Raw genomic sequence first — 12,711 nt, 5'->3', positions numbered from 1 at the left:
AGCCATTTCCAGAAACACTACCCCAGCAAGTTTATGAGGTCTGGTTTTTAATTTCTTGAGGATCTCAGTGGCTGTTCACAGAACCCTCCATCTGCTGCTGCCTCAGTGATCCTCTCCTGAAGCAGTTGCCCACTGCTGGGCTCTGCAGGGGAATTTGGGCTGCATGGCACTGAAACGTGCTGCTGTTGGTGAGGAGCTGAGGGTCAGGTTTGATCACAAGGCATGTCCTCACCCACAGCACACTCAGAGGGAAAACACTGTGAGGTCAGTCCCAGGTTTTCCAGCACTGAGATTCTGACAGGAGGCTTGGCTTTCACTGTTTCAAATTCTCTTAGAGAATTCGGTATTTTTCAGATTCTTAGCCACAGAGTAGAAACAACTGAGAGAGACAGAGTAAAGCCCTTCAGGCAGTGTAGCTGTAGAAGACAGCATGTCTGCTTTTCCCCATGTCCCTGGTGCACACAAGCTCACCTTGCAGAGGAGTTACCTGGCTATTCATCAAGCTGCAGCTCCCTGTTTATCCCTGTCTGTCCTTCCTACTCCTGTCCTCTACTGATTGGCAGCTGCTTTCCCTAAATGCAGAAGGTTTGATGAAAGGGAATACACAGGTTACAAGTATTTTCTGTCTAATACTCACATTTGGATGCTAAATGGAATTTGTCTGTCTGCTGCTTGTTTGTGTAGTTCACTCCACTATCTCTGAATGAGCTGGATAGACAGAGTGGGAATTTTTTTTCTTCTAAGGCTCTGAAAAGAAAATGTTCAGGCTGACAATATACAGAGCAGAAAAATAAACTCTTGTGGGAAGGTATGACTGGGCTGGGAGTTCCCTAGGGGGAGTGTAAATATTCCAATTTGAAGGCAATATCTGAAATACCACCACCTGGTTATAATTGCAGCCACATGTGTCCTAGGAGGGCATTATTGTGAACTGCCTTGTCAAACACACTTGGGTTTAGGGCTTTGTAAGAGGATGAAGAGAGCCTTGAGCTAAAATCAGTTCAGCTGTTAATACAAATGAGAAGCTCTTTTCCCTAATAAAAAAGCTCTTCTTACCCTTAGAGTGAACTGAAATCTCCCTGAGTGCCTGGCAGTGTGCAGGTCGTGTCAGAGGAGCATAACCACAGGTTCTGTGACTTCTGAAAGGGCAAAAACTGGATTCCTGCTTCTGTTTCACATCCCCACCTTTCTTCCCCCCATAAAGAAAGATCCTTCCCTTCCTTTTTCCCCAAGTACTGGTTAAGTGCAATTACTACCTGCTTTCTAGAGAGGTCTATTTTTCCCCAATGAGGAGAATGGTTTGCCTCTGCTTTGCTAAAATCCGCAGTGCTGGGAGATGTTTCACTTGCAGGTGGGTACCCTGATGGGTCTTTGTGGGTAGGGCTGTTTGCCAAGGAATGGGATGGGCTTGCCCAGAACTGAGTGTCTGGTGGGTTGCAGCACAGTATGCACTTAAAAAAATAGTATCACTATTACATATACATGTAATCTATAATGTATATGTCTATAATTATATGTATAATATACATATAATGCACATTTTTTATATATATATATAAAATATCACTGTTATCATATAGGCCCCCACTTTTCCATGCAACTTTGGTGGGACATGGGCAGAGCTTTGTGATCACTCTTGTAGCACAGTTTTAGAAAGAAATCCATAATCCCTGGGTGCTGTGGGGAGAAAGCTTAAACTGCTCCAAAATCAGAAAAGACAGGAAACGCCTCATAAATTTCTATAAATCTTGTATTTTTTTCTACCTAGTCTCAGGTTCCTTGTGCTCTGATTGCCTGGGTTTGGCAGAGCTGAGATGAAGGCTTTTCCAAGCTCCTTGGTGTCTATTACAGCAATTCCTCAAGTATTTTCCTGTCATATTGTTGTGGCTTTGAGTTGTACCCTTTTGCATTCATTTTTGCAGCAGAAACAATCAGTTCAGATAGTTGTTTTCTGCAACAAGTTCTAGATATGAATCATCCTGTATTTATCTCAAAGCATGCAACAGAACATTGAAACTGAAAAAAATGAAAGCTAAACAAACTGGATTGCCATGACAACACTGGCTACCTACAGGAGGAACTGTGTTTTTCTGAGCATGCCAGAGATGATGAGAATTGAAAAGAACACTTGAAACCCACCGAAATGTGGATTTCCATGTTCATTTTGCAAATAAAAAAATTGCTGCAATGCAAATGCTGTTACCTGGCCTGGGGGAAAACTATTTGCCAGTTAAGAGGCAGAATCTTCAGTCACCTCACCAGTAATACCCTGATTTTCATGGGATTAACTGAGAGAGTGGGAGGCAGGCAGGAATTTTTCTCCTTTGGAATTCCGGCAGACACTAGAAGCAATATCAAGAAGATCATTAATTTAAAATGTAATTCACTCAGTCAACTAATTAGAAGAAAATACTCTTGTTGCCATTTGCAGGTAGGCTGCTGAAATGTAATTAGCTCCTGGAGTGATTTCAGAATCTTTAAGTCTTTTCAAAATTTGCAAATTAGTTCCTTGAGGTGTTGGCTTTGGTAAGAGGTTTCTTCCAAACTTTCTCCTGTGTTTAGCTTTCTCCTTAGTCTTGTGATAGGACAGCCACATAGATGAGAAGGAATATCAACTGCTTTTGAGAGCCATAAATAAAAAACAGCCCTGGATTGTCAGTAACTATTATTAACATCTTGTTATTTTTCTGTTCCTAGTACAGAATAGCGATAGTTTCGAAATGCTTTATTTTATACAGCCATCCATCATGTTCAAGGACAGGCTACCAATGCTGAAGGCATATCCAAACTTCTGCTTGACTCAGAGCCTGCTGAAGGCTTTGAGTGCCTCCAAAAGTCAGGCAGTGCCTCCATGGATCTCGGTACCATAACTGCTAATGTCACATGCACCATGTCTTGGTTTGGAAAGACAGGAGTCTGCTAAGGAAGGCAGGAGCCTCCCCTGAAATGGAGAATGTAAACCCTCCCCACCCCTCCGAATTGCTATAAATTTCAAATTAAGGGGCTCTCAGGCAAAAATATGGGAGCAGGAAATAACAGTTCTTTAATAGGGAAAGGAAAAAAATAAAAGGATAAAAAAAACAATGCAGTACACTAGAACAACACTGACAGAGTCAGAACCCAACCTGACACCCTGTTGGTCAGGGTGTTGGTGGCAGTCCAATTGGAAATGTGGCTGCAGTCCTCCTGGAGTGTCAGGTGTGGTTCTGTTGGAGCAGGGGGGATCTGTAGAGAAGGATGGATTCTTCTTCTGAAGATCCATTGGAAGAAGAGGCAGCTGTTCCTCTGGGAAATTCTGTGGAGAAGCTGTGCTGGTGTCTCAAAACCTCCGGAGTATATCTGGGTAGCAATGCTTGGTTCCTCCCTCTGGGCAGAGCATCTCCCAATGGGATGTTATAGTTCTTATCAGCCATGCAGGGGCATTCAATGGCCTGTTATCAGCAGATGTCCCCTCCTGAGAGAGGAGTCATTGTGGTCACTCAGAGAGAGAGATAAGGCAAACTGCTCACTTGACAAAAGATAATCTGCCATACAGATGGTAATGGAAAACAACTTGCATTGCAATCCAGAACACACCATCAGAGAGGGAGCTCTGGCTCTGCCAGGAGATGTGGCCAAGGGAGGGTGTCTGCAGAGACCAGCCACCTGACTGTACACTGGTGGTGATGATTGTCACAGGCTTTAAAATATGTCACTGCTGTTGGAAGGGAGTATTTAAGGGCTAGTTATTGCCATGGTGGAGTGGAGCGATGGTTCTCCTTTGGGAGCTGCCTCTGGCACCAAGCTGTGCACATGGCTCCCAAGGAGGACTGAAACCTCACAAGCCCTTGAAATAAACACTTGTTTACAAACCTGTCCTCGTCAGTCAGTGGCCTGGAGTTGTATTCCCATCTTCAACAGCAGCCTGTCCTACCTTTCCAGCAGAAATGCATGAATTCACACTGATCTGGCTACTCTGAATGCCTCTGAAATTGAGTGGACTCAATTTGTTATGGCAGCAAACTGTTTATTTATTCTGTGCTGTGTAAGGATCTATCAGCTCCTGCCTTATCAGTGAAGATGCAGAAAAGCAGCTAGTCTGTCCTTAACTGCAGTGCTGCAGAGATCCCAAATGTCATCTTGTTCCTTCCTACCCAGCAGCCCAGTCTGAGGAAGCAGGGGAGGGTTTTCTGGTGTGTGTTGTGGCTTGCATACAAACTTCTATGAATATTGTGATGCCTGGTGAAAATGTTAATATATGCCAGGGCATAAAAGGACACTCCCTCCAAAAACTGGGCTCTCCTAAAGCATCAAGTGCAAAACTAACTCAGTGCCTCTGGAAATCCTGTCAAATGTACATACTTATAGTAACAGTATCATATACCATGAAACTATCCAGATTCATCAAAATAGACATGTTTTTGTTCGAACAATAAAGCCAAATGGATCTCAGTTTGGCTTTGAAGTAAGTAGCTGTAAATAAATGCTGGCAGCCTTTTCTGAGCTGATGTGCTGAGGGTGATGGAGAAGTGTGTTTTATTGTGGCTGAGCAGAGGTGGGTCAGGGCACACAGAATGTCACGAGTGAGTGCCTTGGTGTGATTAACTCTCAGAGGATTTTGTGTTGCTGTGTTTCTCTGTAATGTGTGCCAGAAGGGTTAGTGACTAGAAAACACATTTGTTTCTTTAGGAAGAGTGAACAATCAAAATTTAAGAATTGTTTGAGCAAAATTAGGTTATGTTTTTGAGGGATGCTCTCTTAAATAGGAACTGGCTTTTTAATCGCTGCCTCTGTTAAGAGAAGATTGATTTTCTTTCTTTCCCTTTTGTTTAGTACCTCAGGGTGGGAAGGTGAGGAAAGTGCAGGGGATGGAAGAGAGGTGTATCAAATGGCTGAAAACCTTAAAAATGTGGGAATATTCCACTTCCCAGAATTGGGAGTTGAGAAGGATCTGTGGGAAAATGAGAATGTGCCTCTGTGACTGTTTACAGTGACACATTCCAGCTCAGTAAGCCTCCTTGCTTTTGGGTCACTGTGCTGCTGGAGACATTTGTTTTTTGGATGAGAAGAGAAACTGATACCCTCACTTTGTAGTTATTTAAGTATGTTTTCACATAAATTCAGGGCCCAACACCCATCTGGGAACTTCCTGCCTGGAGTCACACTTAGCTTCAGTGTCCTACCGTTCTGCCACAAATCTGATGTTGTAAGTGCTGTTGTAAGGGGCTGCATTTTGACCACAAAGGGCCATGTTTGTAATTGGCAAGTGAGACAATCCTCTGTCTACATGCCTTGACATTTCTGCCATCCTTTGTTACCATTTTAATAAACCTGCAAGGTACCATGGCAACTGGGTGTGATAACAGCTGCCGAAGCACGCTCAGATGGAAGAAATCCTGTGCAGGATGGAATGTAATTCTTTCCTTTTTTTGAGTATTTGCCATTTTTGGTGGGTGCTGTGTACAATTTGGACTATTCCATTTGCAAGCAAAGGATGGGTTTGTCTCTTTGAAGGCTGTCACAATTTTACATGGTTGACTTCACAATTATTGGAATAATCAATCTGCAGTCTCTTGTACTTAAAACTATTTCAACTTTAGATGCACTTTTTGGCAAGTAGATGCCAAGGAGCAAAAGCCTGGGGCAGAGAGGGATGTTGGTTTGATTTGTTTTTTTTCTTGTTTTCTTTAACCCAGTGGCACACATGCTGTTCTTTTTTAGTCCTTTGAAAGCCCTGCATACTTCCCAGAGGGAAGCACTTTCCCCATTTTCATTCCCCATTAATTTCTTCTCTATTGAGAATAACAGTTATTGAAGATTACAACAATTTGAAATCCCTACTTACCCATCACTTCTGTGGCACATCTCATGCAATCTGGCCCCAGCCCTAAGAGACTGTGATGGGATCAGCTAAGAATCACTCTGCCCCTCCTTTCTTCTGTATTTTCTCCCTGTTCCTTGATTTGCAAAGAGAAAAGGGTCTGACTTTAATTGCTCCAGGCTGTGCAGATAGAAGAAATTCTAAATTGTAAGTTAAACACAGCTAAAGGGATATTTTGTATTGCAGCAGTGATGCAGTGAAGTGTGTAAAAGTTCAATATATATGTATGTACCTGTGTAGTTATTAATTTATTGTTTAAACTGGCAGAAAGTCACTTCAAAAATCTAACATTCAAATAGGAGTTGAAGTTCTGTTAGTTTTCCAAAGTGTATAGAAACATGTAAATATTGCTGATCTTATTTCTTCAAATGACCTGTTGAAGTGCCCCTCACCTATGGTAGATCTCTGTTTGCAGAGAGGTGTGGTGCTGCCTGTTGGTGGTGATTAGTTTTTTTTGTTGTTTCCTCCCCCTGTGTGGTATGTGGTAAATGCCAAAGGAAGATGTTTCCTGTGCTGGCAGTCATTCCTTGTATTACAAGACCTGTTTTCACTTGCAGGTTTTTAACTTATTCCTACCTTCTGGCCTTCAACGCGTGGCTGCTGCTGGCGCCCATCACCCTGTGCTACGACTGGCAGGTGGGCAGCATCCCTTTGGTGGAGTCCATCTGGGATGTCAGGAACTTGGCCACGCTGTTCCTGCTGCTGGTGATGACATTGCTCAGCCTACACTGCATTGCTGCATTCAAGGTAACACCAAAAACCATGCAATACAACCTAAAAAGAAAAAAAATTCAAAAAGTGTTTTGTTTCCTGGTCTTCAGATGAGATGGTTGGTAAGCACATGTTTTCCTCTGGAATGCACTGGAGTGAGGTGAAAAATCATTCCAGTAATAACTAAAGCAGGCAAGCTCAACTGATGAAAATGTCTCTCTAGTTGAATGTCTCAGTCTTTAATTGGTCTGATTTGAGGGCAGAGCTTGGCCCAGACTCCCGCATTCAATTATTGTTAATGATCCAAACCCCACTGAAGTTTTTAAGCATCTCTGCCTCTCCCATAATCATTAAGCTTTTTGTCACTTACTTCAAACAGGAGTGGGAACTGTCATTTGCAGAGCCTTTTGAAAATAAAATCGATTCCTCTATTTGCACTTTTGCTATGCTTCTAAAACCTAAACATTGCATACATCTTGATGAGGAGATTTTTTTTGTCAGCAGAGTAATGGAATGTGGGAAATTGGAAATGACCTGGAAATTGTTCTTTAGCATAAATAATACAGTTGGTAAGCCATACTTCCCAATTCAGCATTTCAGAGGTACCATTAATCATATTGCAGAAGTGAAAGTGAGGTTGTAGAAGCCTTGTCAGATATGCACTTCCATGGAAGGGTCTTTTTTGTGGATCATAGGGAGTAACAAGCTGTTTCTCTTTCAGTTGAGTTGTGGTGGCTTCTTTAGGAGAGGTGTCAGTAGTCACTTTGGAAATAGTACAAAAGTTTCTCTTCCTAAAATGTGTGTATGGCTGAAAAGCATAGTTGAAGGGTGTCAGGTTTTTAATACCTGTTATGCTAAAATGTGCAGGTCATGTACATTTTCAGTCTACCCTGGTAGTCTTCCCTGTGCTCCTGATAAGAAACAGAAAATGAACCAAAACAGTTTGAGACTGCAGAGTTATTAATTTAGATAATACATTCACAGATGCTGTATGGCAAATATGGGAAAACACCCTATTAGGTATTCACCAGTTCTACCTGCAGGTTGTACATCATCTCGTGTTCATCCTGCCTTCATTACTCACTGCTAGAAATATTCAGAACTGTTTGTATTAGACCTAATCCTGTTCTCAAGAAAGTTAATGATAAAATTCTCATTAGCCCAGGATTGCAGACTTCTGAAAAATCTTATTCCATGTTCATTGAAGTTTTATTTGCTTTTTATTTCTTCTCCTGCTGTCAGAACTATATGTAGGATTAATATTGTTGGTTTTCTTGAAAAAGATTTTATCATATTTTTATTACTTTTTAAAAAAGAACAATTCACTCTGGATTTATGAATACCACTGTTTAATTTGAAACTGCAAATTGTAATTTTTTTGTGAGAAGTTCAGTTTTGCTCTTGACCACTGTTAATGTTCAACAACATGAATTTTGCTCTTTGGGCACTGAAACTTGGGCACTGAATTTGGGCTTTGAAATTCATCTTAAAGATTCCTTTGTGTTTAGCCTTGAAAACCCCAAACACTGGATGAATTGGATCTGAAATGATCTGCTTTTGTATCTAATACAGTAAAACTAGAACCATCCTGACAAAGAGCTCTCATGAGCACTTGCAGCCTCCAGCAAACCTGCTGTGAGCGTGGAGCTGGTGATGGTTCCTGGGGATCACCTTGGATGTGTTTCCCTCAGCCCTTGGTATGGAATCACAGAAGGGTTTGGTTGGAAGGGACCTCAAAGACCATCCAGTTCCAACCTCCCTGCCATGGACAGGGACACCTCTCACCAGACCCTGGTGGCTCAGAGCCCCATCCAACCTGGCCTTCGACACTTGGAGGGATGGCACATATGTGCGTACATAATTAGAAGTATAATTGGAAATATTTTCTTTTTCAGGAAATTCCACATTTCTGAATTTCTGTTTTATTTTTAACAACTCCCACAATCTCTGAATTGTGGTACTGCCCTTCAGTGGTATGAAGGTGGTTGTGTTGGGCTGAGTGGTATGAATTACCGAGGAAGGCAAACAGGAAGCAGCAGTTTTCCTGGAAATAAATGATGCCATTTGACTTCAAACAATGCCTTTTATAACAGGGAGAGGGGAGTTCAGGGCACATGGACTGCAGGCACAGTTCATTGTATTGGGTTCTTAGGAAAGCATCTGTCCAAATGCAGCAGCAGTGGCCTTTTATAGGTTATTGCTTCCCCCAGGAAGGACCATTCTTCAGTCCAGCCCCAGACAAGCTATTACTCAGTGCTTTCCAGCTTCGAGGCAGCACAAGATGTATCAGTTGATTTCTCACATTTGGTAAAGTGTAAGATGTTCTGCTTTCTTTTGGAAGTACACAGAACAGTCTTGGCAGCCATTTTTCTCTCCTTTTTCATTGCAAGGTCTCACCTGGAAGAGATAGCTTGTAATTTCCTGAGGAATGATTGTAGAGTGAACAGGCATGCAGTCTGTGTGCCTCTCTCTTTAGAGTGTAGGTGTGCAGGGGTAAGAGAGAATGAAACCTCATATTCATTCTCAGTGGCACCATTGCTTTCCTTTCTGCTGCACAGAGAATGGAAATGGTGGAAATTGTTTTGGCAGCAGTGAAGACATTGGTCCAGTGAACACTGAACTGATTTTCAGTGGCAAGAGGTGATGTGTGTGCATCCATAACACAAACTCACAGGAGACTCACAGAATGTTTTGTGTGGACTGTAATTGGAGAATGCCTGGATTGGATTTCTGCCTTTGTTGTCATTGAATTTTAACCAGGGCTAATTTGTTGACGTTTGTGATTAGGGTAATAACTCTGTTGGGCATGTGTGTGTGGTGCTGATAAAGGACATCTAAGGCACAAAGCTTTCTTGTTTCATTTTGTGAGTGTTGCTATACCTCAGAAAGAGAAACAGTGGAAGATTTCTACCCTTGGGTGCTTTCCTTGGAACATGTCTGTTACTAGATGGGGATTTAGTGATGGAAACTGCAGAAACAAGAGAAGGCAGCTCTCCAGTTTGTTTGGAGAGAGAAGCCTCCCTTCTCATGCTGCTTGTTGAGATCATCCTTTACTGTTGTCTTCTTCTTTACTTATGAGGAGGTCACTTAAAAAATTGGCTTTGTTAACTGGGTATAACTTCCATTCTCTGGGTTACTTCTCCTCTGTAGTGTGAATCCTCTCACTTACCAGCTGGAGAGCTCCCTGTGAGCAGCTCCCCAAGCAGGACCTGTTCTGCTCAACTCTTTGCAGTGAATGTCCTCACACAGGCTTCAAGCAGTGTGCTGAGGATGTGACAAAGGCTGGGGGTGCTATTGAAAGTGCCTGCACCCTGGAGGGATTTTAGTATTTGGGAAAAGAGGATGACATTTATTTATTGTTCATTGTCAAAGATAGCCTTGGCTATGAGGAATGGTTGTGGTGTGACTTCCAGATGGATTACAGAGGTGCCAGGAAACGGATGAGGCATTCTCTCAGTGGATGTCGAGCATGCCAGTCACAAGGTCAGAGAAATAATCTGGTGCTTCAGAAGGCCACTGGGGTAGCCAAGGGCCCATGGCACTGCCTCTCTTTGCTGGAAGATGCAGGCAGCACCTGGTGAGCTGGAGGGAGGACAGTTCTTGGCATTATCATCAGGATGACAGTTATTTCTTTGACACGTCATAATAATTCAATGACCATGAAAGGAAGACCCTTCAGATGTCTGAAGCTCCACTCTGCATGGCATTTTTAGGTCGCTGCCTAATTAGCAGCTTGTCCCACAGTTTTAGCTGTGAATGTATGTGTGCACAGCACGTGATGGACGGGATTCCATTTTCCCTGTGGTACCTGACATATGGAGGGCTGATAGTGGGAAAACTCGTGTGTGTAATGGGCTAATTCAGCAGGGTGATCTGGAAAACTGACTTGAAGCAGTGGCTTTTGCACCTGGGCAATCTGGGGGAGTGTGGGAGTGTATTGCACCTCATACTGACAGCCCTCACACATTTGTGCCCGTGACCAGCATTGTAAAGGTGCCTTCTGGTGGCTCACAGCACCTTCTGCTCCTTCAGCAGGAGCATATAATGATGTGCAGCAGTTTGCTCATGTCTGAGGAGGGAATGCTACTAACATTTCACATCAATTAAAAAAAATATAATATACTATAATAGATATATGATATATATATATAAACATATATAACTTTTTTAGAGAACGTGCTTGGCTGTCCTGTGTGATGTGGCTACATATGGTACAGGAAATTGTGATGGTTTTCAGGTTATATTCATGGCATGTGACTGACATATGTATTATCCTGATCTCTCATATGCTACAGTTGGTTGTTTTTTATTTCAGAGCTAATTTTAAAGGTGATGCTGCCTCTTTGAATTTCCCTGCATGGTGCTTCTTAGCCAAGACAAGGCATTTTATACCATATTGTGATGACTTTATTTCGTGCTGTAATTGGCATCATATTGCCATTTATCTGGTGGATTATATGTGTGGATAGCATCTGAGCATATTCTTCAGTGACTTTCAGACTAAATTTCTTGGCTGACAATGTTCAGTACCATCCAGGAGAGGAATGCATTTGCATCTTCTCTTTGTGTGCACATTTCTGTTGTTTTTGCTAGCACTCATTATGTGTACTTTGTCATGCTATTTACTTTACCCTGCACTCATGAGACCTTTGCCTCGTTTCCCAGGTTTGGCATTTCATTAATAAATCACAGCTTATGGACCTTTCTGGGGAACAATTGCCTTTTCTAATATTCTACAGCAGTACCAGCATAGTTAGAAAGTATGCCTAGCAAAATTTATATGCCACAACACTTCCAGAACAATACCTGCTTCAAAGGCACAGCAAGGTGAATAAGGCTATTTATTGATGGAGTCTATCTGACGAGCTGGAAACCACAGTCATTTCCATAAAAGGTCCATTTAAAATAAATCCTGCTTTCATTTTCCTGAGGGCCACTTGAATTCCTTCCACACAGATAGAAGGTCAGGACTGATGTTCTTAATCCTTTTGCAGCGAGTTTTTTCCTGTGCTGCTTCTGTTGTTAATATTTGCTGCAGGGGGGGAGAGTAATAAGCCAGAAAGTGTTCAGTGAGATCTGGAGGAAGGGGGGAGCCCCTTGCGGGCACCCCGGGCTCACTGAGTGCTGCATTTCTGCTCCATCGAGTGCTGCAGCCGCATCTGCAGCGTGCAGGTCCCTGGTGGGGCTGGCAGGAGCAGGGGAGCCTTCCCAGGGAGCTCTCTGTGCCAGCTGACAGACTAGAAGGGAAAAGCTGCCTTGGTCTGCATGTGACTGCTGGTTTGGGTTAAAAAAGCAGCCACAGAACTCTCAAAACACCTTGTGCGTCGGATTTTCTTTTGCGCGGTGGATGTTTGGAAATAGGTTTGGAGCGTGGTGCTCAGAGTAAATATAACCACAGCTTGAAGCAGCTCTGATTTGGCTCCCTATGAATATGTTCAGCATCTCACCAAATGGGCTCTCACTGCCTGCAGCGTGGTGGTGGAGGTAATTATCACGGGGGCAGGGAGGTCTGCCATTTTCAGCATAGTAAGGCTGAATTACTCCTTTTATTCTGCCATTTTCTTATTCTGATTTGAGTCAGTGTTTCAAGGCCCACTCAGAGCTGAAAGGTTTTGAAATGGCACAGTAGCAGGGGTGAACAGGAGAGTGTAGGTGAAATGAGGAGTAAGAAATTTACAGCTGGGAGGGGTAATGAGTGTTCATTGTGGCTGCTTGGCCTCAGTTAAACGTTGGGGTTCCAAGCTGCTGTGTGGGTTTTGTTTTTTGTTAGGCTCCTCTTGTTCCATGTTACCTTCTCAAGAGCAAATTCACCATGAACCAAGTTGCTTTTCCAAAGATTGTTCTTTTAAGTACTGCAAATTTGTGCATTGAATTTTACCTGTTTTGTGGGTTTTTTTTTATTTTCCCCACCTAGTCAAGCAGCCTGCAGTCACAGAATGAAAAGCAACCACAAGGTGAAAAGGATTATTCTAATTCCTGGAGCAATTTGTTGATTTTTCTATTTCCTTTTGGAATGTTCCACTTCTCTTTCAAAGATTTGTGTGCTTCTTCATCCTGCTCAAATGGGCTTGTCAAGTGGAATTAGAGGTTGCAGAGATTAAGGATTGGGAAAATGAGCTTATATTTTAAGGGAATTTCAG

At 42.6% G+C, this 12,711-nt stretch overlaps 1 protein-coding gene across 1 annotated transcript in view; it reads left to right on the top strand.

Moving 5' to 3' along the window:
* The window catches only part of TMTC1 (transmembrane O-mannosyltransferase targeting cadherins 1), a 139,001-nt gene that overhangs the window by 60,748 nt on the left and 65,542 nt on the right, over positions 1-12,711 (top strand). The window contains exon 8 of the mRNA XM_054281921.1: positions 6,418-6,607. Coding sequence (XP_054137896.1) covers positions 6,418-6,607 — 190 coding nt within the window. The remainder of the gene's footprint in view (positions 1-6,417; positions 6,608-12,711) is intronic.

The sequence above is a fragment of the Melozone crissalis genome, unplaced genomic scaffold (assembly GCF_028551555.1).
Source record: "Melozone crissalis strain CALT ecotype California unplaced genomic scaffold, PUWL_Pcris_2 ptg000033l_1, whole genome shotgun sequence".
Taxonomy (NCBI): domain Eukaryota; kingdom Metazoa; phylum Chordata; class Aves; order Passeriformes; family Passerellidae; genus Melozone; species Melozone crissalis.
Note: the sequence above shows the minus strand (reverse complement) of the source record. Positions and strands in the feature narration are given on the sequence as shown.